This window comes from Nannospalax galili, unplaced genomic scaffold, assembly GCF_000622305.1.
Source record: "Nannospalax galili isolate Female #2095 unplaced genomic scaffold, S.galili_v1.0 scaffold32, whole genome shotgun sequence".
Lineage (NCBI taxonomy): Eukaryota > Metazoa > Chordata > Mammalia > Rodentia > Spalacidae > Nannospalax > Nannospalax galili.
In genome coordinates, this window is record NW_008335297.1 from 8,482,455 (window position 1) to 8,509,150 (window position 26,696).

At 40.8% G+C, this 26,696-nt stretch overlaps 1 protein-coding gene across 18 annotated transcripts in view; it reads right to left on the minus strand.

The window, feature by feature from the left end:
- The window catches only part of Rbfox1 (RNA binding fox-1 homolog 1), a 383,510-nt gene that overhangs the window by 101,737 nt on the left and 255,077 nt on the right, over positions 1-26,696 (minus strand). For 15 of the 18 annotated variants that reach the window (XM_008829968.2, XM_008829960.2, XM_008829963.1 and 12 more), the window contains exons 4-7: positions 20,715-20,768; positions 13,403-13,495; positions 11,571-11,631; positions 1,033-1,086 (exon numbers count right to left, since the gene is read on the minus strand). In XM_008829968.2, the coding sequence (XP_008828190.1) occupies positions 1,033-1,086; positions 11,571-11,631; positions 13,403-13,495; positions 20,715-20,768 (262 nt within the window). The remainder of the gene's footprint in view (positions 1-1,032; positions 1,087-11,570; positions 11,632-13,402; positions 13,496-20,714; positions 20,769-26,696) is intronic. The other 3 variants (XM_008829975.2, XM_008829974.2, XM_008829961.2) reach the window with 1 other exon arrangement.

Genomic DNA, 26,696 nt, shown 5'->3' on the forward strand with positions numbered 1-26,696 from the left:
TCAGATTTCAGCTATTATATGGCTCCTCCCCAAGTTTAGCCAAGTTTTCATTTTTAATTTGGTCTGTAAGAGTATCTAAGTTTTCTTTCTTCCTTTCTCCTCCTCTAGGGTTAATGTTTAGTCTCAGAAAAATGACAAAGTTGGGCAACCTAATAAAAAGGGAAGCCATGTTTACCTTAAAGACATCACCGAGTGAGTGGCTCAGATTAATTGGTTATCAGTCATACACTGTTCAGAAACCACACCAGAGGAATGCTTACTCCCTTCTCTCTTCCATGAGACAATCCTTCTCCTGCGGCTCCGGGGTTTAGAGGCAGCCTTGGTGACAAGCCAGAGTGCAGGAGCAACAAGGGGCCAACTAGCCACATCAAGGCAGGGAATCTTATCTGTGGAGGCTTCTGGCTTCCACCCCTGGTTGGTTCACTGACTTTTCTAAGTGCATAGAGTTCCCTGAGGGGCAGTTGGTGCTTAGGTGGAGGAGGGGTAGGGAGAGAGACATATCCTTGAGGCAAAGTAAAAGGAAGTGGATTTGCTAAAGCAAATTGGTCCACAGAGAAACAAACACAACTTGCACCCCCATCTTTCCAGAAAAGCTTTATCTTGGCCATTCCCAATCATTTCCATGTTATTGAAATGATTATGCAAGTCTCTGCTTTACCAGGAAAGGGGAAAGCAACCCCATGGAAATGCAGAGCCAAAAGGCACATCCAGGGACCCTGAATTAAAATGGGCTTGAGCCATCACCTCTTTGTTCAATTTGTTATGAGACAAAGCCTCAGTGCTCTCCTAGGGCAACACCCATGTGAAATGTCACAAGGGGCAGAGCCTCATGCTTCCCCACAAGGCCATGCACATGGCATGTTCCTTCAATTAACAGTTTTAAACACTCTTGGCTTTGCCCATGGAAATCATTCAGAACTTGTTGGGATGGGGATTCACTTGGTTCAGATTGTGCTGCAAAATTCATGATTTGGGGGCAGGCAAAGCACATTTAGAAAAGACTAAGACTTTGGCGTGCAAAGAGATCCTTACCTGCATAGAATTCTGGGCTGTAGACTGCACCCACAACTGGATTTAATTTCCAGCCTTAAAACAAATAACAAAAGTATTATGATCACATTTGATTCAGTAACTTTAATCCCTTCAAAGAAACCACAATGAAAATACATTGAAATAGGGTATTTTTATATTTTAAAAATTCAAGGATACCTAAGTTGAACATGCATAAAATTATTTGAAAACTTTAAGAAAATGGATTTCCTGTCTATGATTTTTCTGCTGATGCAAGTAAATGGAATGGAAACCACTGACCAGCTCCAAGTGAACCTTGTCAGACAGATACAATTAATTTTCAATCTTATCAATTATCTTTTAGAGCCACTATCCTCAGTTTCTGTCTAATTTCATATATCACTGCTAGATAATACATCTCACATCACCTTGCATTAAACTCACAGAAATTTGAAAGCTTGCATAAACAGAATTCTTTGAGAGAACATACTCAGACAATTATCCTTCCTAATTATGACCTCGAGATACTAGAGAATTCTAAAGTGCTTTATGAATACCAAAGAAAATGGTATTTTATCCCCTAGAGAGCTGGTGTGGAATACATTTACTGCATTCAGGAAGCGTAAAAATCCTTAGTCAATGCGTGATATTGAACGTAACTTTCAAATAACCTGTCTATGAGATTAACAGAATCCTGGGATTCTCTAAATGTTATGGATGGAAAGATGTCTTTAAAATGAATTCTGGCCCTCTTAGAAATTTTCACTTAAGAAGAAAATCATATAAGAATGTACATAAACCAGAAAACACATCACAGCGCCAGTGGATTTTAGGGGTATCATTAGTAAAGAATGCATGTGTATTTTAGGGGTTGTGATTGGTGCTATTCCTACTGCTAAATCTTTGTGGAGACATTAATTGAATTTTTCTTTTTCTTCCTTTTTCGGTTTTGAGACGGAGTCACCTGTAGCCCCAGTTGGCCTCCAACTTGCAATGTAGCTGAGGATGGCCTTAAATTCCTGGTCCTCCTGCCTCTACCTCTTGAGTGCTGGGATCACAGGCATGCAATGCCATGATGGGTTATGCAGCAGTGCTGGGAATTAAACCCAGGGCTTCCCAGATGCTAGACACTCTCCCAAATGGGCTCCATCCACCTTTGTCCTTGGGTCTTGGGCAGAGGGTCAAATACCAGATGTCTTTTAATAAATGTACCTGAGATAAAGAGGTGGAAAATTTTTGCATACCGTTATTTTGCAGTATGCAAAATATGACATGTTCCCCACAGGCTCATGTGTTTGAAAACTTCCCAGTTGGTGGTGCCATTTTAAGAGGTTGTAGAACCTTTGGGAGGTGGAGTCTAGCTGGAGGAAGCGATACCCCGGGGGTGGGCCTTGAGGTATATAGCCCAGGTGCAACATCAGACAACATGCTTAGGTCATCTTGGAGTATCAATAAACAGAGCATAGTCCTTTCTATCCCTGAGCTTTTCTCCTAAACAGAGCTGCCCATTCCTAGGACAAGGAATGCAAATGCTTTCTGAATCATGTGCCAGGCATAAGACCTTACCTTCCACCCCCTCTTCCTCCCTTAGAACCTGTTCCTCACTCAGTCTTCCCTTTCAGAAAATGGCATTTTCATCCTCTGGTGACTCAAAATTCTGTTCAGTAATTCTTTATCTTACTGTTATACCCCCTATGCAATACATTAAAAGAAATACTCTGTTAAATTTCTTCTCTTTCCTTCATTGTTACTTTCTAGACCAAAACATGCCATCCCCTGCCAGATAAGTGCCATACCAAAACAAACAAAACCCAGAACAAAAACAGAAATCAAAAAAGCATTAATAATAATAATTTGAAACATGGGGCTGGAGAGGTAGATCAGCATATTGCTCTTGCAGGGGACCCAAGTTCCGTTCACCCACATCAAGTGGCTCACAACTGTAATTCCAGTTCCAAGAGATCCAGCACCCTTCTCTGGCCTCTGTGCAGCACCTGCACAGATGGATACATACCACCACACAGATACACACATGCACATAATTAAAAACAAATCTTTAAAAATAAATGCTAAAAACCTCCTTCATTCTCCCTTCCCTTCCATCCATTCTCTTCCCAGTGGCAAAGGGTTTTTTAAAGAAATCAGATACCTGTTCCTTTCTATCACTCAGAACTCAATAGCTGCCTTCTAAACTCAGGATAAACACAGACTCCCTGCCTTGGTCTAGAGACCACACAATAAAACCATGGTCCATTTACTTTGCACTGCCCACATATCTACAAGATACAGGATAGTAGACTTGTTTATGGATAAAATCACCCAGTCTATGTACATCCAGGACTTTCCTTGCCTTGCTTAGAGAACTCTCCCTGGTTCTTTCCCAAGTGCCTGGTGTGCTTTGGGTCTTGAAGCCCTCCCCAGAATAGGAGGATTCATCACTTTCTCTTAAGGATAATCTCTAATCCATTTCACAGTTAAATTTTCTGCATAGCTCCAATTCCTATCTGGATCTATGTTTTTTCTTTTTCTTCTTGTTTTCTTTACCGTGCTTCCTCATTAGAGCTAAGGGTAAACCTGGGCAAGACTGTCATTCAGCATGAATTCCCGGCAATTGAAAGTATTCGGAAAATACTAGGTACTCCATAAACATTGACTTGATCCTATTTAAAAGAAACAGAAGGAATACAGGGCTGTTCCTAATGGTCTCATTTCCTCCTGCCTAGGAATCAGTCTCCTTACTTCCTCCAGATGGAAGATGCTATCCATGCAATAAAGGACCCTCTTAGGCTGGCTGTCTCCCAGTGAAGGCAGTGAGCATCTAGCCCTTGAAAGTCACCTCTGCTCACACTTGCTCAGATTCATAGACCTCAGCAGCTTTATGCAAATATATGCAAATCAAATGCAAATGGACTCATCCTTTCTGTGGCTTCTTCTAGTACCTGGAATAGACCCCTGGGATAACCTTGCCAGAGATACGAGCCCGCACTGTCAGGAAGATGGACAAAATGATCCCGTTTTTCATTTCAGAGGCAGTTTGTGTATGTCCCCAGGCTTTGCAAACTCCCAGATTTTCATCAGGGACATTAAACTGAACAATGAGCCTTACAACAGAAAGAGAAGAGCAGATAAAACCTACCAGTCCCAGCCTCCCAGGGCTCCATCCAACAAGGCAATGGAGCAGAGCCCAGGCACGTGGGGTCTAGGCTCAACAACAGACACACTAGTGGTTCGCAGAGACCCTCTGAGGCTGGGTCTTGAGTAGTTGCATCAAATCAGACTCCCCTCCCCCCCTGAATTTTAGATTGTACCAGGTCATGTGTTAGCCTGATTTTGAAAAATGCTGGACAAGATTCCTGTTGTACTAAAATAGCTGTAGTGGGTGGGGAAAGACATACAGAAACCAGCAGGTATCTTCTCTAGGGACTTGCTGGACTGAGTTTTAAAGAAAAATTTCCAGAAAGTACCCTAAAATATACTGCAGGGGAAGGTCAAAAACTGCTTCTAGGACCAGGATGATGGCACAGCTCAGTGAGCAAAGACACTTGCCACCAAGATGGCAAGCTGAGTTCATGCCAGGCAGCCACATGGTGGAAAGAAAAACCTGCAAGTTGTCCTCTAACCTCAATGGGAGTGTGGTGGCACATGTGCACTCTCCATTACTAAATAAATAAATGTAATTTAAAAAACAAAAACATGAGCTAGAGAGATGGCTCAGTAATTACAAGCTCTGCAAGTTAGGCTTGCAGAGAAACTGAGTTCAGTTCGTAGCACCATGTCATATACCACCTGTAACTCCAGTTCCAGGGGGTGCCCAACACCTCTGACTTCTGCAGACACCTGCAATCACATGTATACACCCATGCAAACACACAGACACACAGATACACACACACACACACACAGTTACAAAAAAATTCTTTAAAAATTTAAAAAGAATGACAGAAATTATATAGGGTTAAAGGTGACATTCAAACAAAACAAAGACTAGTTACTTATACATTGGGCAATGTTTTATTTGGGGCCACTCAGTACTTTTTTAGCAACATATATTCAAAGCCAACATACAGATTTTGCCTGAACTGCAAGAATTTGGGTTCTCTTGAAACATTGGCAGAAACAGAAAATCTATGTTAGGAATTCTGTCATATAGCTTTATTAGCAGTAACCAGGGTGATCCTGTGTAACTGCTCAGTCAGTAACAGTGAGCTAAAGCTCCCTACTGTGGCTGCCTGTTGTGATCTTACACTGCCCTGTCTGCTCACAGGGAAATATCTTGCTTTACCCAGTAAACAAAGCAAAGATAAACATTTCAGACTGAGTTTCAACTAGGCCTGTGGGTGCAAGTCTGTGATCTCTATTATTTGGGAGCCTAAGGTAGGAAGATCTCAAGTTCAAAACTTATGAGTGCTGTGGAGTGAGTTCAAGGCCAGCCTAGGCAACTTACTGAGACCCTGTCTCAAAATCAAAAGTATAGAGGCTGTAGAGATGGCTCATCATTAAGAGCAGTGGTTGCCCTTACAGAGGGCCATGGTTGGGGATCCCAGCACCCACATGACAGCCCAAAACCATCCATAACTCCAGTTCCAGGGGATCCAATGCCCTTTTTTGGTTTCCATGGGCATCACATGCACAAGTGCATTTACATACATGCAGGGAAAATATTCATACACAAAATATAAAAATAAATCTAAATACCCCAAAGGGCATTTGGGGACACAAACTTGACTTGCTAGCCCTTGATATACATGATAGAGTACTTAAAATCCAACCAGAGGTAAGGGACCTATAAGAGGGGTTGCGGGTAGCAAAGGGGGTCTAAATATAATAAAAATATGTTGAATGAAATTTGCAAAAATTCAATAAAAAAGAAAAGCTTGAAAAAAAATAGCAGAAAAATATCAATTAAACATGTTTAAAGAAGGTTGGAGATATGATTAAGAAGAAGACACAGGGCAAAAAACAAAAGAAGCCAGATGACAGGGCGGAAGGCCGTGAAATTCTGTTTAAAGGTCATGACACGTGGCAGTCCTGAACCCTTACAGGCTGTACTAGACAAGGCCCACAGATACTCATAGGTGGAGGAGGGACTCATGGGACCCTACCCCACATAGAGAACAAACACTCACAGGTGGAGGAGGGACTCATGGACCCTACCCCACATAGAGAACAAACACTCACAGATGGAGGAGGGACTCATGGACCCTACCCCACATAGGGAACAAATGGAAACCTAAGGAAGTCACTGTCTGCGAGATGCTGATGCTGCAGTGGACAGCCTCATGCTTCATACCAACAGGTGGCTTGGCCAAAGTCAGGTGCTCCCAAAGCAAACACAAACACAAAACTAAAAGACATGAAAGTGGGATGGGGTTCTGTGGGAGAGGGGTTTGGGGAGAAGGCTAAGACAGAGTAGAGGGAAGACTGTGGCCAGAATGTATTATAGACATGAATGAGACTGTCACCCAAGAACAAACAAACAAAAACTACCAACACTGAAAAGCCAAGACTGAGTTTTTCAGATTCGATTTTCTAATTTTTTTTTCCTTGCTCAGTTACTTATATGAATATTTGATCCTCAGTATCTAGAATTTCAACTTTACTCCACAGAATAAAGGAGTATGATGCCAACTTAACATTGAGGTTATTGTGTAATTAAATGCTATAGTTCTACAGTGTTACATTGAGTACGTCCTCTAAAGATTACAGATACCTGTGACGTTGGTTCCAGTGTGTGCTCAGGTCCCACTGGACAAATCAGGTGGCAGAACGTTTAAATATATAGGCTACAGTTTGATAGTAGGTCACTGGCTGAACTCACACTGGAAACAAAGGCCGCCTTTCTCCATGGTCTTGGGTATTTTTGTTCAGTTTTCATTCTTACAAAAAAATTCTAAAGAGTCCCATCTAATACCCGTGCTTTCCAATTTCCAGGAACTCCTGCAAAATCCAGTTTTAAATTTGTTTCACAGATCCAGCCTTTGATATTGACTAAATATAGGAAACGTCACTCTTCAGAGTGAAAACACAGAAAAAGAGAAATAGTTTGCTTTTCACTTGGCAGAGCTTTCGAACAGGTGAGATTTGCAAAAGGCCCCTGTCTGCTTCTATTGTCTTCTATTATACCCATCTCTGAAAGTCCTAAGAATGTTACTTGCATCCTCTAGCCTGGTGTTAGCCACAGTGCTCTGTAGCAGATCCTCCTACATATGTTTTCCACTGCATTTCAGCCCAGTCTTCTTGATGACTGGAGACTCTAAAGCTGCTGAAACTTCAGTTGGATGCATGACTGAAGGACTCATGATCAGGGCATCAGCAACTGAAGCTTTATTTCCATACTTAAAGATGGGCTTCAAAGTTTGACAATCTATAATTTTGGTAAAGCATACTTTCTATGGTTTATCAATTATGCAGCTAAAGGGTGAACCTCAAAACGATCATTTTCTCACTCCAATATGACTTCATAGGTCTTGGCAGCCTCTCTGTGATGGTTCCAATATGAAATGCCCCTCGGAGGCTCATGTACTGGGTTCTTGGTTATTAGCTGATGAGTTTGGGGGAGGTCATTGGATCTATAAGGTTCAGAAAAGAGTCGATGCAATAGGCCCCTGATGAACCATATGGTAGCATTTGAGGGGAAGGAGGTGAAAGATCCGGTCTATTTAGAGGAAGTAGGTTAATGGGAACATGCCTTTGAAGGTTATGCCTGGTCCCTGGATCCATTCTATCTCTTCTTGTGAAATAAGGGGTCTCTACCACATGTTCTACCACTATGATGTTCTGCCTTACCACAAGTCAGAACCAACAGCGCCAAGGGCTGTGGACCGAATCCTTTGGAAATATGAATAAAAATATCTCCTCCCTGCTTTACACCAGGTATATTTCCCAAACAATGAAAAACTCACTAAAACAGCATCTTACCAAACTCATACCCTCTTGTTATGGATTTTAAGAGCCTTCAGCTTCCCAATTTTATGGAACTATAAGTTACAGGAAATTCTCCTTGTAGTTCTGATACTTCATACACAAAACCAAAGGCTTCATTCATTATTTCTCTGACCTCAATTTCTGCACCTCTACAATAGGGGGCATGATGTTCTCTCTGCAGGCCTTCATCTTAGTGGAGTATCTTTAAAATGCCTCATATAATGCATAACACATGGTGTTCCAGGAATGCAGGCTACTTTGAATATGATTTGAGTTGTGTTAAAAGAGAAACCTATTGTATTTGGTTCTCAGTCTCTGGGTATGAAAATGATCATCTTCCTCTATAATAAATATGTACATATGTGCTATGGAATCACATGTAGTTTCTTTTTCCTTTGCATATGTGTATGGTATGCAAGTGTGTCTGCATAGATGTGGGCACAGGTGTATGTAGGTGAATATGGTGGCCAGAAGGCCAGAGGCTGACCTTGGGTTTCTTCATCAATCTCACACCCCTTTATTTAATAAGAAATGGTCTCTTGCTAAATCTAGAATTTGAAGATTCAGCTGATATAGCCGGCCAGCTTGTCTAGGGATCCTTTGTCTCAGCCTGCTGAGTATTGGGACTGCAGGTGGGCAGTGACCACAGTCACTTGGCATTTATGTGAGTGCTAGTGAGCTGGACTCTGGTCCTTTTCACCCACTGAGCTATCTTCCCAGTCCCCGTTATTTGTTTTCTTTCATTTATTTTCCACTCAGCACACTTTCACACCTTCACAGAGGCATGCAAACATACCTGCACTTATGCGGTATAAATACAAACTCGATACGTTTTTTAAATACATAATAATCAGGTGGCTATCGCCATGTGTTAACACCTACAAGTTGCAGAACTATGAGTTTTACCACAACAGAAATACCTCATAGCATATAAATCAAGGATTCACTTCCTTCCAGTGTTGGGAATTCTAAGTCTGTGGCTTACATTGTCTGTATCATGCAAGGGTTTGCCCTGGGTTGCTAGAGCTAGGCAAACTGGTCAGTGGAATAAAACGTTCTTCTGTCCTTTCCACATTACACTGAGGGCACATATTTGTTTAATGACATAACATTTCAAATTAAGAAGACATTGACTTAGTCCAATTCATTATCACTTGCAGGAAAAAATAAAGAAAAGCTATCAAAATAGAAATGTCAGTATAAAAATAGAAATAAGTAAAAGCACTAATGTTCTGAATAAACCCCCACCTCCATTCTGTGGAATGCCACCTAAGCATGAGCAAGAACCAGTTCCATCTGTACGTACCAGCATCTAAAGGAGTCTGCATTGATTCATAAAAGCCAATTAAAAGCTGTTCATATCATAATGCTGATTATGTCAAAAATGTGTAGACGACACTGTGACTACTATAAATATATGGTTTTATATGTCTCTGCCTAAAATGCAAAATGAATTATAGACAACAGTCTGTAATCGTAGCTTCTGAAGGGGAGGCAGGAAGCCAGGCTGGCAAGAGTATGAGTCAGACACGTTCAGCTTTGTTTCTTCCTTGGTTGTTTCTGTTTTCAAATAAGTCTGTTTCTGTGTTTTAGGAACAACTAAAACTTTAAAAATCGAAATCCCATACATTTCTCTGTTATGTTCCATAAAATTACATTAGTTTCCAAAACCTGTAAGTCAAAGAAATATACCTTTTCATCTTGCAATTCAATGCAATATGACCATTTTGGTAGAAAAATTGCTTTAGTTGAAATCACAGTGGAGACATGGTTTTCACTGTTTGGTTTCTGTGTTACTCATTAGAATCCCAGCATTACCTCTGTGCTCTGTGGTGTTCATTTTTAATAATCTACTAAGTTCAGATCCTTTCACATGCTGGATCACTTTTGTGTACTTATATATTTATTTATTTAATGTGTATGAGTGTGTGTATGTGCAACTGTGTGATGTATGCATACGTGTATACGTGTGGGGAGGCCAGAGGTTGGCGTGGGATGTTTCGCTCTACCACCCACTTTCTGCCTTCTTCCTTTTTGAGACAAGGTCCCACACTGAAGCTTGAGTGAAGCCGCCAGCCTGCGACATTCTCTTGTCTCCATCTGTGCCCCCCAGAGCTAGGGACATAGGCACGTGTGCAGCCAAACTTGGCTTTGTATATGGATGCTGGGGTCTGAACTCAGGCAGCACTGATACTCATTGAGTTGTCTTTCTTTCTAATTTAGTATGTGACCAACAGAACAGCAGAATCTACCTCTCGTATATGTGAAAAGATATTGACTTTATTTTGAGAAGGATTAATGAATTAAAATGTGAGAACATATTTAATTATTCTTCATAAATGTGAATTTTTTTTTTTTTTTGGTTGTGTGGGGAATTGAACTCAGAGCCTCATGCATGTTAGGCAAACACTCACCATTGAGTTATACCCACAGGTGCATGTGGATTCTTTTTTTTAAGTGCTGAGAAACATTCTTACTAACTATAGAAATGCTTTGTTTTAAGGGATCTGCAGTACACAGCAAGGCAACATCTCCTGACCCCAAACAGCTCAGGATAACCTGCACAAGAAGGAATAATATTTTTTTTATATTTTATTATTTTTATTTTATGTGTATGCATGTATTGCCTGAGTGCACCCATGTCATGCAATGCCCGCAGAAGACAGAGGATGCTGTCGGATGCCCTGGAACTGGAGTTAACGGACAGTTGCTAGCTGCCATTTGGGTGCTGGAATTCGAACACGGGTCTTCTGCAAGAACAACCAGTGTTCTTAACTGCTGAGCCATCTCTCTAGCCCCAAGAAGGAAAAATTTTTATACCTGCTCTCCTTGTGGAACTCAGTATCAGGTACTCAGTATCAAGACACTGCAAAATCCAAGTAGCTCTCAAAGAAGACCGAAGGCCAAAATCAAATTCTGTGACCACACTTCAGGGAACCACAAATGATTAAGGAGATGCGGATTAAAAAAATTATAATCAAAACCCCATTCTCCTCTTAATTTTCTAGGATCACAAAAAATTAAACGATATAAGTAATCATTAGATCTCAATCCCAAGTAGGGACCACTTGAGAGAGATGGGAAAGCAGGTGTACTCTCTTAACCTAAGACCTAAATTTACTTTGCTATAAAATTCATCTTTAGGTGGTTCACTGTAGCTGGTCAACAAGGAAACAGTGGCCATGTAGGCCAAGGCAGCCTGAGGCACAAGTGAACTTACAGCAGCTATGGTTTCTTGCATAAGACCTGCAACTAGATCAAGCCAGGTAAAGGATTCCAGGACTGGGGAGGGGTTCCTAATGGCCCCACTTAGCTGAGGAGCTACTGGCCCTGGAGGAGGGGGAGTGTGGGTACTGGTAATTTCCCCAAGCTTCATGACCCCATGCCCAGGCAGTGCTAACTGACTCAGTGGATTAAAACAGATAAATAAACAACCATAAAATGAGGACATGAAGTTGGGTGGTAGATGTGACAGCGGTTTTAGGGGAGTTAAAGAGGATATGATCAAAATACAGTGTAGACAGTCATACAGTTTTGAAAAATAAGTACAAATTAAGATAATGAAAACCAGACTCTCTGGCTAAATAACATAAGAGGCAGAGAGGACGCTTTGTGAAAGGCAGGTGTCTACTTACCATTTGTGTAGGGGTTGACGGTCTTTTTGTTAGTCATTACGCGTGCTGTTGCATTATTAACCTATGTACATAGAAAACTCGAATGAGCTCAGATTCCAAGGTCAGCCCACAATTCAATTAGTTGCATGCATTATGACCGTGATTACTTATTAGAAACAAAAACAAAACCCCAGAAACTTAAAAAAACTAAAATGCATTTTAATTTTTAGATGGCAATAGGTGCATAACCCAAAATCATACATTTTTACAGTTACATTTACTTCATAACCAATTTAACTTACAAATCATTTCAATAAAGCAATGTCATCTCATTTAAAAGTTTAATAAAGAGACAGTAAAAGCAAATTAAAAGATACTGCATAATTGAAGATTTAAAAGCATGCGTGTGCTCCATGGTAACACAGAAACAGGAGATAGTTTTGGAACAGAAAATAAAGTTCATGAAGGGACATGCAGTGGAGAAGAGGGAGGCGACACAGTACGGGGAACATAAATGTCAAAGAAAGGGACAGACAAGTTTAAGCCGTGTGCAACACTTTGGGAGGGGGAAATCCATAGGGGAAGCAACATCTAGCATTCAACACTTGGAACAAGAGCCTTTTACATTGCAAGAATTAACAAATCATTCAAGCTTTAAAGTCACAGCTAACAAAAGGATAAAAGAGGGTGCATTTGTAACACAATATGGAGTTAACGATCTGAGTAAGATGTGCACTGGTCAGAACTCAGTCCAGTCAGAGCCTCCCAGGATAGCTTAGAAACGTACACTCAATTACAGGCGTACCAAAGATCCAAAAAAATAGAGCATCAAGAAAACTTAATACAACAAGTCAAAAAAATTCACGTGGTAGAGAGATATGTATAGAGATATATCAGCACTAAATACGTGAAGCGGCAGATGGACTTCGTCACTTACCATTCACCACCATCGCCAGCATGGGTTTGTATACAGTTACCATGGTTACTGAGAGTTTGGTGAGGGGCCTAAGCGTTACCGTCGGAGGGGGAAAATAAAAAGGCAAAATATGCAACATCTTACTCCAGAGACTACAGCATTTGTAACTGGTATTTTTTTTTTTTCTTTTTAAGTTTTAACAAATAATGACCCTTTGGTTATGTTGACGAGGATCCCAGTGCTCCAAAGCGCAAGTGCAGAAAGTCAGAATGTGGAATCAATGTTTCCAATCCACAGGGGCCAGGTACTGAAACAGGAAATCCTGTTTGGTTAGTCACTGCCTAGTCAAGAGTGCAAACACTCAAGCTGGCTTCTTTGAAAAAAATGAAAGGTTTAATGACAGCTACCTCTCATTTTTTCGTTAAAAAAAAGTCTTTGAATGATGATGCCTTTGCAATTTGGTTTAATTTGCAAACCACTGTGGATCCCTCTTCAACCCTAAAGTGCAACGAAAAAGAAAAAAAAAAAAAAAAAAAAAAAAAAAAAAAAAAAAAAAAAAAAAGAACTACCTCGCTATATCTGATTTGGTTTGAATACTGTGTTCTCATTGTAACCTACTGCACCCATTGCTCATAAAACATGGAAAATAAAATTAAAGGAAACAGAACCTCTCAGATTAACCTTTCTTTCATCTCACTTTTTGTCATTCACTTTCAGCAGTAATATAAAGAGTAAAGTAAAATTTAAAAAGTAAGGCCAGTTTTCCTTTTTATATATAAATATATATATTATATATATATATAAACAATGAGAAGGGAACAGGGTCACGCACGAGACACCAATGATGCGCCCAAAACGACAAATGAGCGTGAAGCAGACATTTATTAAAAAAAAAAAAAAAAAAAAAGATGAAAAGGAAAATATTTCAGACATGCACCTCGATTTTACGGCCCTCTACCACGGTACCGTGCAATTTCTCCCTCGCCCTGTCCGCATCCGCACTATTTTCGAAAGTTACGAAACCAAATCCCTGCATGCAGGAGGGAGAAGGAGAACAACATGCATATTATTATTTCAGTCAACGACCACTTGGTAAAGTTCTCTCGCTTTCATTGCTATTTCTTGTCCTGGCTTCGGTTCTGTAACATGCAAATTAGAGAAATTATAAGAACACTACGGTGTGCAATCATTAAGCGACACATGTGAACAAGATTTTTTCTGTCCTGTCACCCATTAGCTGGAACTCCTAAAGAATTCAAAGATGGATACCAAAACAAAACAAACAAACGAATGAAAAAATACCTTTCTAAACGTCACTATGGAAGAAAAGAAATCAAACCAAAAGAAAACGAGATCAAAATAAACTTACAGTGTCGTCACAGAGAATAAAAAGAAATAAAGATGAAAAAGAAAGGGAACCAGATTCTTGACATGCAAATTAAAAGATAAAACAACTAAAACGTGTGCACAGAATTCAACATGAACGCCAAAGTCCTGGAACATTGCCTACAGAGTCATGCTGCGTGGTTTTAAGAACAGTTCTTCTTCATGCAATTTTAGGGTTATTCAATTCTGTCAACTGTACAGCCTTTACTTCTCAAAAATAAAAGTAACAAGCCTAAAAAAAGGAAAGACCTTTTTTATAATAAATCTTAAACTTCGGTTGTAATAAACAACAAAAAGAATCACATGAAATGAATAGAAATAAATTTTGTTGACTAGCAATGTAGATAATTCAAGTAATGTTCTCCATTCATACCATCCCCTCCTCTTCCCAGTAAATAATAAACAATACTAAACATGCTTTGAATCTGACAGACAGCTGTTCACACTATTTGATTACCCAGAAAGGAAGCATGCCTATGCATAGCAAAGTAGTAAGGCTCTAGGCTGGCTTTTATTTGTCACACCAACAGGTAGCAAGGTAAGGTAAAGACACTTGCTGAATAGAGGGTAATCTATATAATACTCTGAGCATTTCCTCTTTAACTGATAGCACAATATATCCTTTGCTTCACACATATATAGTTTTACTTTTAATATTTCAGCCTCAAAACCCAACCCCACTAAACTTCACATTGTCAATACCCACATTTATTCTTTACTGACATTATTCCTAGATGAGTATAGCGAACATGAGACATTACTTTCAAAACCCCTAAATCTATTTATACATTTTGTCCAGAAACATATACACCAACCTTTAGAATAATATCAGTATATTCGGTACAAATTGGTGAAAATTAGGTGAAACCATGCATTTTGTGGGAACTCTTATTTGTACTGAGTAAACTTTACACATAGGTAAGGAAATGCTTGCTTTGCACTCCATGGTGGCATGGTGCTCAGTTTTACTAACAAAAGGTGCAATAATCACAAATGCATACTAGTCACAGCCATCTGATGCTGCCTTTCAGTCCTGTGGTTGGTCTCTATGGTGACCTCAAAATTGAGGGATGTTTGGACCAGGAGTTTTCTGCTGTACTAGCTAAGAGACAAATTTTCAACTATAAATTCAGGCTCATCCTCTAAGGACATGTGCTATGCATGTGCTCAAATGCTGGGAGACAAATACTGTCAGTATCACACACAGAGGAAAAAACAACCTGAATGTCTTTGCTTTGATTGAATGACTTTGTGCTGAAGCAAGATATGCCTGAGTTATCTGATTACTAGCTAACATATTCAACAAAAGCTTTGTATACATTGCCTACCTAAATTGGTTACTCAAAAATACTTCCTAGTATAATATTTTGGGGGAAAAAAATCAAAGGAAAAGCAAAACGCTCTTCGACAAGAAAAGGACAGAATTTGGAAGGAGGTTTTTCAACGTTTGACGACTCTATCTCTTGGCCAGTGGAAGCCTATGATACATTTCGGTTCCTGGGATCTGTTTTGTATTTACCAAATAAGATCAGAAACCCTGGAGCAGAGCCCAGAAATCCTTTTGCCTCATAAAACTACCTGCTGGATTTACATGATCTCCCTCTTCACTATACACCATGGAAAGAAGGGTTCATGCATTTGGAATAAGAAGAATTTCAGACTGCTGGTTGGGACAGAGGGTGCCATGGGGCAAGGTAAGTTTATGACTCTTATTTGGTGTTGAAATGAGAGGGCACAGCAAAGGTGGCATGCCCAAGACTTATTAGCAATATGTTCTTTACACCCTGTGAGTCCAAGTCGCTCTAGCATCAATATCAAACACTGAGGAAGCAATAAGATAAAAAAGGGCTTGAGATTTATAGTTACTCATCAGGCAAGAAAAGATAATCAACACTTCCCGTTTTATGGAGGATGTCCTAGTTTGTTTCTCCATTGCTGTGACAAAATACTCTGACCAATACCAAGTTGGGGAGGAAAGGGTTTATTAGGCTTACATCTCCCAGGTCACAGTTCATCTGGAAGCCCAAAGTAGGAACTCAGGGCAGAAACCTGGAGGCAGGAGCTAGAGCACAGGCCATGGAAGAACACTGCTTACTGGCTTGCTTTTATTTATGCAACACAGGCCCACCTGCCCAGGGGTAGCACCACCCACAGTGGGCTGGGCCCTCCCACATCACTCAACAATCAAGAAGATGACCCACAGACATGGCCACAGGCCAGTCCTATGGAGGCAATTCCCCAGTTGAGGCTCCCTCAACCCAGGTGTGTCAAGTTGACACTAAAGCTCTCCCACACAGAGGAAAAGATAGTGTCATTTCGGTTGGGATCAAAAGTCTATTAACACAGAACAGCAAGGAGCATTGTTATATGGGTGAAAAACAGAACATACCTATCCAACATTATCCTAAAGAAACTCATTCTTCTGGTTCCCATCTGAACACAAGGCAGACCTGCTGACTGGGAGTCTACATTATGTAGATGAAGAACGTAGGTAGAGGTAAGGAGCTTTGCAATCCCAGAGAAAAATGCACAGAAGGAAAAGCCCGATTCATTGTCCTTATTCCAAGCTGCTGGACGGCTCATCAAGATTTGTCAAGGTTGGATTCAGAATGAAGCTTGTCCTAGAAATAGTCCCCCTGTTAGACAAGTCTACTTCCCACCCAAGCCAGTAGAGATATGGCTTCCCTTGGTCAGAAAATGATCAGAATTCCCATGTGGAAACTGCCATCAGGACTAGAAATACGGTGGTATGACCGTCTCAGTTGCCAGGTACTCTCTGCAGCAAGTCCTGGGGCCTTGGAATTCTGAAAGCAGGTGCTGCTGTGCTGTGGCTGTTTCTCTTGACCTGCTGTGTGGTCAGGACAGCATCTCAAGGAAACAGCACCTGACGGTCCTTAAAAAGATGTAGACTATTTTTGCCTTTGCCTTGAAAAGGAATGAAAGAGCCTTAAAGAGTTTGGGGCGGGGGTAGGCAGAATGAGATGTTGATGTAAAACAGTGAATAACTTAAGAAGATGGCCAAGCAGAACATGACTGTTTTCCTAGTTACTTGGAAGGCTGAGGTAGGAGACCCCAAGTTCAAGGCCTGCCTGGGTAACTTAGTGGGACCCTGTCAGCAAACAAAAATAAATAGGGGGCTTGGAGTACAACTCAACGGTAGAGTGCTTTTCTAGTATGAGTAAGGTTTTATTAGTAGTAATGAAAAAAAAATAGGTGAAGGAAAGATGGGAGAAAGAATGTAGGGAATAAAGGAAGGGAAAAGGGAAGGTAGGGAGGAAAAGAGGAAGGGAGGGGAAGAAAGAAAGGGGAAGGAGGGATGAAAAAAAGGAAGGACTAGAAATGGAAGAGGGGAGGAGAAAGGAGGGAGGGGAGCCCATCAGAGTGCAGTCAGATTCCTTCCACTGAGACATACCTACCCCGATGACAGGTGGTCAGAGCTGAGAGAAGGCTTCCTGGGGGAGGAGACCTGTGCTACACAGAGGAGCACAATCAACAGCCCAGATGGCAGACTAGCTGGAGCACCAGCACAGCAGGGCTTGCTAATCTCAAAGTCTTTCAGCAAACTATAGCTCTCATTATCCTGCAGGCTACTTCCCCTTTCTGGTACTGCGTTTTTAGGGGGTGGAATTCCTTTTGGGCATACATGCAACCCGCCACCCCCCCGCCCCCTACCTCCCCCCTTTACATCTTAAACTCTAGATTCTAAAGCACTCTGGAAAGGAGAATGCACAAACTTTTCATTTGCTAGCCAAATTCAAGTCCTCTAGTTTCCAGTGCAGGGAACTCATCTTCAGAACAAGCATCTGTTGATAAGGTGTGGAGGTTCATTTTCCTGTCTCTTGCCTCATTCCAGCAACTTTTGCACACACAGCCTCTTTTCCCTTCAATGCATTCCTCCTTTTCATCATCAACCCTCAGTTTAGCCCCTTCTCTCTAGAAGCCTCCCTACTTCTAATCCCATGGGCCTGTCAGCCTAGAGTCTCAACAATTCCTCATGTCATGGCATTTTACTGCAGCTGCTCATGACCGGTCTTTCCTGATAGTCGAGAGAAGCTGAGGGCTGGAAGCATGTCTGTTTACTTTAGGAATACTCCACCTGAAAGGAAAGTGGTCTAGAGATACGTATCTGCTGAATCAAGGGCGGAGTTGTGTATTTCTTAGGTATGATAGAGAATAGCAAAATCTAGCAGTATTCCCCAAATAAAACATTTTAGAGGCAAATAGAATGATTTTAAATAAAGAATAGTTGAATGGTTGAATCAGTTGTTCCTGCACACCATCCAGTTCTGATTATCAGAGTCTGGCACAACTTTTGAAAATCTGACTTTCTTCTAGGCCTGGTATTTATGTTTAAGATACTCAGGTTGCGTATTCCCAGAGCCCTACAGATACTGCTTTGGTGTATGTGGATGCACACACGCACACACGCATACATGTAGAGTCATCCTCATTCAGCACCGAGTGACCTGCCTCAGGGACTGTGCTATGGAGAATAAATGACCACGAGAAGACTTCTTGGCTCTTTGTGGGTTTTGGTTCAGGTTTCTTGAGGGCTAAGATGGAAACGCTCCTCTAAATAAAGGCCTTTCCCATAACGGATGTCAACTATAACAAGGATCCCTCTGTGAGCCACTGCCCCCATTTAGCAGCTCCCAGCTAGACTGTTTAAGTGACGTTCTGTGACACTGTACCAGTCAGCAGCCACACCTGCAAGGGAGACTAAGCTCCTGTTGAGAGAGACAGGCACAAGGGCTATTTTGGATGTTTCCTAAGCCCCCAGGGATGGGCTGATTCTGGGGATGATGGAGGAAGCCTTAAAAACAGCACCAGTGTTATACTATCAAAATAGCCAACAATACTCTAGCACTCGCCCTAAATAGCTCTTGAAAAGAAATGAGGTAGCTTTATTCAAATGACAGAATGTTACAAAACAAAATGTAAATGAAATAGAAATTAAAATAAAGCAACAGGCAATGAAGGGAAAAAAGAATACCTTGCAAAGCAGTGACATGGCAAACAGGCTTAGAATGAGGACAGAGTTGGGAAACACTCTATTTCTCCAATTTTGTCAAGAATCCATCAGGCTTGACTGTGAAGATTTAGGCTTGGGTATGTTTTCCTCTCAGTTCACTTTGCTACGGAGGTACAGAAATAGTACAGTCTCTGCAATGGATTTCATATACAGAAAAGAGCACTAGCTTATTCTTTTCACTCCCAACTCAGAGGACAGACTACTGACCTAATGTGAGAATGATGGTAAAATATCTAAACTTGTGTAAGAGTGATCAGGTCTCCAACTAACAGAACTGCAGACTTACAATGAATTGATTTTTCAGCTGTCTGGAGATTAAAATATTATTCTGTATGCGAAAGAACAGGTCCCAGGATTTTCTTCCCGCACTTCGATCAACATTGTCTGATTCAGTCAATATTAAATCTACTTAAGAGGGATCAGAGCAGGGGGTAGATGGTCCAATGAACACTACATCTGAAAGTTTGCTTTGCTGTCTGGTTAAGTACCCAAGAAAGCTGGCATGTGCCGTGTGGCACACTTAACAAAACCAGTGGTGAGTAGGGACCCTCCTGGATGCTGACTTGTCCTGAGTTGCCCATGGAAGGGATGTTACCTAGTTCAACCATGATCTCTCTGTGTCTGATAAAATTTTCTCAATGTGCACTTTCAGAGCCTGCAGATGGAAGGGAAGAGAAAGGAACTGAAGACGTGATAAACTGTAGCTGGGATGCACAGCAGAACTATGATTCAAAGATGTGCTTCATCTGGCTTCCACAGCGACTCTGTCCACCCTTTTCTACCACCATTCCCCAAGACTAAACATTATCTGCCAAAACTTCTGTTGGCACTTTCTCCTCAAGGAAAGTTTTCACGAGGCTCTCGCATCTTCTCAGGGTGCAGAAAAATAAAAAGAGGGGACTTTAATGACAACAGAGGCAGTGATGGAACACTTGTGGACCAAAGGAAAGTCTACATTTGAGGAGGGCTTTGGCCTTTGAGCAAGAGAAAGATATTGTATTTGTCATTTTAAGGACAAGCTTAGGCAGTTTGTTAAGGTGCAGATTTCTGGATTAGGCTTCAGGGTTTCTGGTTCCATAGGTCTGGCCTGGAGATGGATAACATGTATCTTTAAAAATAACAAGTATCTTTAATAAGTGCTGCTTGCTCTGGTGATTTGGGACCGCACTTGGACAACCACTGACAGAGAGCATGTATTGGAAGAATGTGATGTTTACTTCTCCCAAGATACAACTCTGTAGGCACTAGAACCTTCTCATAGAACCTGTTATGAATATTTATTAGCTCTTGGAAAAGATCTATTTAAATATTGCTTTCTTACAAAGAAAATAAACTTAAAACAATAGCATACAGCAAAATGAGGGTTGATAAAACATTAATTAGTAAAATTATATTCAAAAGGTTGGTGTATATGAGATTTTTCTCCCCTACAACCCAGGAAAAGAACTGCACTTTATTAATACAGAGTAATCACATATTTACCTGCTCATGAGACTATCAACTCACTTTTTAATATAAAGAACATAATTATCACTGAAAAACAAAAAATGTAGTAACATCATTATTTTTTTAAGCATGAGTTAATTTTTCTCTGGAAACTTGAGATAGGTATATATATTTAGAAGACAACAATTTTAAATTATCCCCTATACATTTTAAATGGAACTACTGCATTTCCCAACATTTTGGAGTGGGAGGTGGTCACTAAAGAAATTCCCACCAAAGTGCATTTCCACAGGGTGCTGATTGAAATAGTGCAGTTGTTTCCCCTTACTTAAAACACACATGTTACCATAAGCTAAGGAACTTCAAAGTGAATTAAGTCACTTACCTTTGAGCCTCGCTCATTAAAAATAATTTCAACATCTAAGATTTTACCAAATTGCTGCAAATAAACAGAAATGTTTTATAAGCAGAAAGATAAAGCACATGATACACACCAGCAATTATTCCCCAGGTCAGACAGATTTCCCCCAGTTAATATCAAGAATATACATTGTATCTTGTTTCACTGCTAAGGAACATGCTTGAAATGAGAAAATGCAGTCATATTCACTATCTGATCATTTTGATGGCAGTTTTCTGTACTAAGTAAGGTACACTGCTAGGGCCCAGGACACAATGACAAGTTAACTCTCTCTCACTCTCTATCTCTATCCCTGTATGTGTGTACGATGTGTGTGTGTGAATGATTTCCCAGGCACTGAGCAGCAGAAATTAAAAATGGCTAGTCATTGCTTATACAATGTCCTCCTAGACTGTTCCACTAGCCACTGGGATAAACACCCTGGAGGATCTGAGATTTTGATAATAAAATGCCCACCTAGAATATGATGTTGTGGGTTTTAGTTCTGACATCACAATAAAACTAGGAATAACCAGACCATGTGTGGGAAGACCAGGCAAAAAGGAAGCTCCTGTACCCAGGGTACATCAGCATCAGATACCCACAGAGCCCAGAACGAAATGATATTCCTCCAGGTGATTCTCTGTATTGTTAAATGAACAAACTTACAGCTCTAATATAACAGGCTTTATAACAAGTCCAGAAGCAAAGTTTCAGATATTAAATAAATCAGACAGGAAGAGAAAATGCAGATATCTCGTCACCCTTAAGTTTCAGATTTTACAGGATAAATGACTCCCATGAAATATTTAGAACTTATACTTAAAGGATATTTGTTTAATACTTAAAAGGATATTTGTTTATCTGAAATTCAAATTTGACCATAATGACCGGGCATGGTGGTGTATGCCTTTAATCCTAGCGTTAGGGAGGCAGAGGCAGGTCAATCTCTGTGATATCAAGGCCAGCCTGATCTACATTGTGAGTGCCAGGCCAGCTGGGGATACAGGGATGCCCTGTCTCAAAAACAAAACAAAATTTGATCACTGTGTCGTGTGCGTGCATGCGTGCGTGTGTGTGTATGTGTGAAAAATGTCAAAATTGGCAGTCTTGGTATCATCAAATGTTTTGTGAATTAGACTGATACAAAGGAAAATATAAACATCTACTACTCTAGCATCATTTTCCCTAACTCCAGGGTCTCATCAATTTCCTAGACATCACAGGAAATGGTGTAGGCATCTCTTGCATATGGTCTACACCACACAAAGCTGGTAAATGGGGCTGGTACAAGACCCAGGCATTCTGGCCCAGGGAAGAATAATGTGGGAATTTCACCTCAATGCAGGATGGGAGACAAATAGCCAAATGATCAAACCAAGAAACAGAAAACCAATGGCATATACTGCTACTGATTTCCTTCCCTGGGGTGGGTGAGGGTAGAGGCCATGGCAGAAAAGAGACAAACAGTAAGACTGTAAGAAGCTGGGGCAGGCCACGTCAAGAAGCTCCATGGTTTCTGAGTATCAGGACACCTGGAGAGTGAAGAGCATTTATTTAACTACTACATATTATGTGCATGTACATGTGTGTGCATTCAGGCACATGGCATCATGGCATCACATGCATGTGGAGATCAGAGAACTTGGAGGAGTTGGTTCTCTCCTTCTACCATGTAGGTCCCAAGGAGCTGAACCCAGGTCACTGGGTTTGATGGCAAGTGCCTTTATCCGCTGAGCCATCTTGCTGGTCTAAGAAAGAAAAAAAAATATTTGCACTATACAGAGGCTGCTGTTTGGAACACTCAATGAAATCTACCTTCATTGGAAAGAGGAAAAACGTGCGTATGTCAATAGTCAGCAATTAGCAAATGCTTGAAATAAAAATAACTCTGAATATAAAATATAAAAAATTCAAAGAATGCTATTCTCTCTGTGTCATGGCCCACTCTTTGGGACAACTATCCCATCCAACCACGGCACCAAAAATTTCTTGGTGAGCACTCATAATGGTTATTTCATAGAGAAGTCAAAGCATGGGAGATTAATAATCACATGCCATGGAGACCAGGTGGAAAGGCTAGCCTCACAGCAGTGAGTGGAAGGGCTAGCCTCACATAGACAGATGGCAAAGTCACTTTACATTTGGCACACACTCAAATATTCCTATGGTCAAAAGAAGAATGCCCTTTCTTTCTTTTTAGAGCACTTTGTTTTTTCTTTAAAAATATTTTAAAATTATTCTGTGTGTGTGAGAGAGGAGAGAGAGGAGAGAGAGAGAGAGAAAGAGAGAGACAGAGAGGAGAGAGGAGAGAGAGAGACAGAGAGAGGAGAGAGGAGAGGAGAGAGAGATAGAGATAGAGATAGAGAGAGAGAGAGAGATTATAGTCAGTCAGAGGAGAAGACTGGGGATTGAATTTAGGACATCAGGCTCAGCAGCAAGTGCCTTTGTCCGCTGAGCCTTCCTGCTAGTCCTTCAGAGCATTTTCATTGCCAATTTTTAGGGCAGAGAAAACAAATCTCATTAAAAATAGATGAAGAAAACTTCAACATGAAGAAAGAAGTGGCCATTCAGAGGTGCGCTGAATTTCGTAGTAAAGAACCCTCCACTTTGTAAGCTGTTCAGAAGAACAACTGCTTCCAATTACTCTGTTCGCACAGATGCTTTCACATTTATTTCAGGCATCAGAGCCGAGAAGCACATATATTTATGGAAGGAGAAGGCTGAAAAAGGCATCTCCCAACACCACGAAGCAAATGTCATCCGTGGAACGCTCTCTAAGCAGTCAACACAAAACACTTGCCTTAAAATAAGAGCTGGTTGGGGTAGAACCAATCCGAACGCCATCTTAGCATGTGTCCTTCCCTAAATGAAACAATGACACCATATGCCCTGAAATGATCTCCAGTGTTTGCTTCCTTGGCAGTTGGTTCTGGGTTGATGGTTCTCGAAGCCAGTGGAACAAGCTGTAAGAAGAATGCTGACACAAGGCCCGTTTCTGAGACAGTTGTGCATTATATTTCTAGTATTGACAGTTTAATTGGGAAGTTGGGTACTAATGATGCCAACACAGCTGGCATATCTTCAATTTAAATAGACACAAGTTGTTCACAGACATAACTAGCATTTGTTTGCTCAACTACAATGCTCACAAGAATCTAGCAGCCTCTCGGACCCACTCAAGGTGCCATAATAGCTGTATCAAGAACAAAATCCAGAAGCTTCTAAGCACGCACTTGGGCAAATATGTACTGAGCGGTTTTAGACATCCTCAGATCAAATAATATTTCACTGAAAAAATGTGAAGAATGTTCAACAGCTACGGCATAAAACCTGAAGGTAAAGGTTAGCTCAAAATGTGTACAAGGAGACAAAGAGCGACTTCATCCCCATTCTTCTCAAGGATGAGCTCAGTACAGAAAGAGTGTTGTGTCCTCCAAATGACTTTGCTGTTCCTAACACCATGGTAGATGGAGCTTTGGCATTGAACCAAAGACACAAGGGGGTCTGTTTACACTGAATCCATCAAAAGAGATCATCACATTCTCTTGTGTAAGCGTGGAAAGTCATGTGTTTTGTTATAACTAAAGGCAGACTTGAGCAGATCACTTTCCTGCCCCAACTGTCTTTGTTTACTGGGTGTATGTGTACTGAGTGTATGTGTGTGCTCATGTGTATATGCAGATGCCTATGTGCATGTAGACACATGTGTGTGGAGGCCAGAGGACAAATTCAGGAATCATCCACCTTAGTTTTTAAAACAGGTCTTCTCACTGGCATGAAATTTGCCAAATATACTAGGCTGGCCACTCAGAAAGCCCCCAGTATCCACCACCACAGTTCTGGGATTATAAGCATGAGCCACTACATCTGGATTTTTCTAAAAAATGGGTTCTGGGAATTGAAATAAGGTATTTGTGCCTGCATCACAAGCACTTTACCAGCTGAACAATTATAACCAGTCCCCAGAGTGTCTTTATTTTGATCACAAAACCAAGAGGCTCTGACATCATCAAAGGTGTAGTATGAACCGGAGAAGGCCAACAAGCCAAACTGTAAAAAACAGTTTTGTAATGCCACGTGTTGTTTCCGAGGTCTGGATGTGTTATAATCTTCTTCCTTTACCTCAAATCCAGAAATATTTAAATTGTAACCTTAAAGTACATGCAGCACTTTATTCAGGAGTAATGCATTGTAATTAATTTGGTGGAAATCCACACAGATTTTTATGGGACCAAAAATTTAAATGTGGAACTATGATATGGAAATTTGGAGCCCTCTGATTATGACTGTTAGTGAGCTACACATATAAATTCGGCAAACACCTAATGACAGCCTTCTTCTAAATAAAGGCAATGACTTCCCCATTGCTTGCCAGAAGAGTTATTTACATAAAGTACACTTATTAACCATTCTTTCTAAAGATGGATTCAAATGTGCATGTCTGCAGTCCCAGCACTTGAGAGGCCAAAAGGAGGATTTAAGAATTTGAGGCGGGCCTGGGTTGCATGAGGCCACTCTTTGCTACAGAGTGAGAGCTCGTCACCAAAAAAATAACAAAACAGAACAAAAGAATTCAAATGGGAAGGGATGTATATTTCTGTATTATCCAGAGTGACACAGCAGACCTCCGGAGGCCTGCAGCAGAGGCAGAGACCAGCAACTTCTCAATTCTTCCACTGAGAGACCTGGAATGAATGGTTCTAATGATACACTAGTTCTGATCCCTCAGCCCCACTGATGTTTTAAAAACACTCTGGCTTCTGCTTTGTGCAGACACCTCTCACCCAAGAAATATACGTTAAAAGACAGCAGGAAAAGAAATGTTACACCGAACACAAGATTTAATGCCCAAACTTGGAGCAGGTGTACCCCAAAGAGGATGAAGTGGAGGATGGACGACACAAAGAAGACAGGTAGCTACGATGCTCATCTCGGGGAAGAGGTACTGAAGCCACAAACTAAACTAAAATGTGAGACACGTGTCAGAACCATTAGGCAGGCGATGGCTCTGAAACAGCATGGAAGAGGTGTCCATGCTTGTACAAGAAGTTGGAAGTTGCCAAGTTCCAGGCAATATAAAAAGGGAGCTATTTTGTACACAGGGTTTTCTTTTATAAACTTTGAAATCTCCATGCCCCCTTCCCCCACTTTAAAAACATAAGAGACAAGGGGAAAGAAGGGCACAGGATGTTTTGGAATCATTTTATCTGTGAATAGCCTCATTATAATCTCTGCCAAAGTGAGAGGGCAAAAATCCTAAGACTGCAACAAAGAGAGACACCTTGTCTCATGAAAAAGCCTTTGAAATACACTAACTAAAACATGGTTTTCCACTACTAGTAAGATCTGAAAATGGAGTCTCTGTTGGTGCCCCTCAACTCCATGATGGGGAGCCAAGCAGAATAACACAGATGCCCCTGGGTACACCTCATGCCACTAAATACATCATGTAATAAGAATGGCTTTGTGACCACCAATGTTAATTTTAGGAAAATGCCATTTCTTTAGAATGGTGGCTTATAAAAACCAAGGATTCTCGAGTTATTGCAAGTGGTTTGTGAATCCATATGGCAAAATAATCTTTATCGATGAAATCTATATCACACAACAGTCCTCACAAATTCTTTAAGATAGGCACAGATGTTACGTGTGATAAATAGAATTTTAGTGTTCATGAATGTCTACTGCATTCCATTAGTTGACAGATGGTAAGGGTATCTAGAATCATGTCAAGTCGACATCTTGTTAGCTACTTGAAAATCTTGACTCAAAAGAGATAAAATAAGTGGTTCTGAAATCAATAGATTTTGATCCAGGTTAGGTAGCAGGCAGCAGGACACTCGGCAATTCTTTCTCTGTGCCATCTGCCGACCCCGCTAAGACAGAGAGATTCAGATATTTAAATATAATGAGGATCTCATCTCCCTGACTTCCAGCCATGAATATTTTGAATACTTTTCTGAT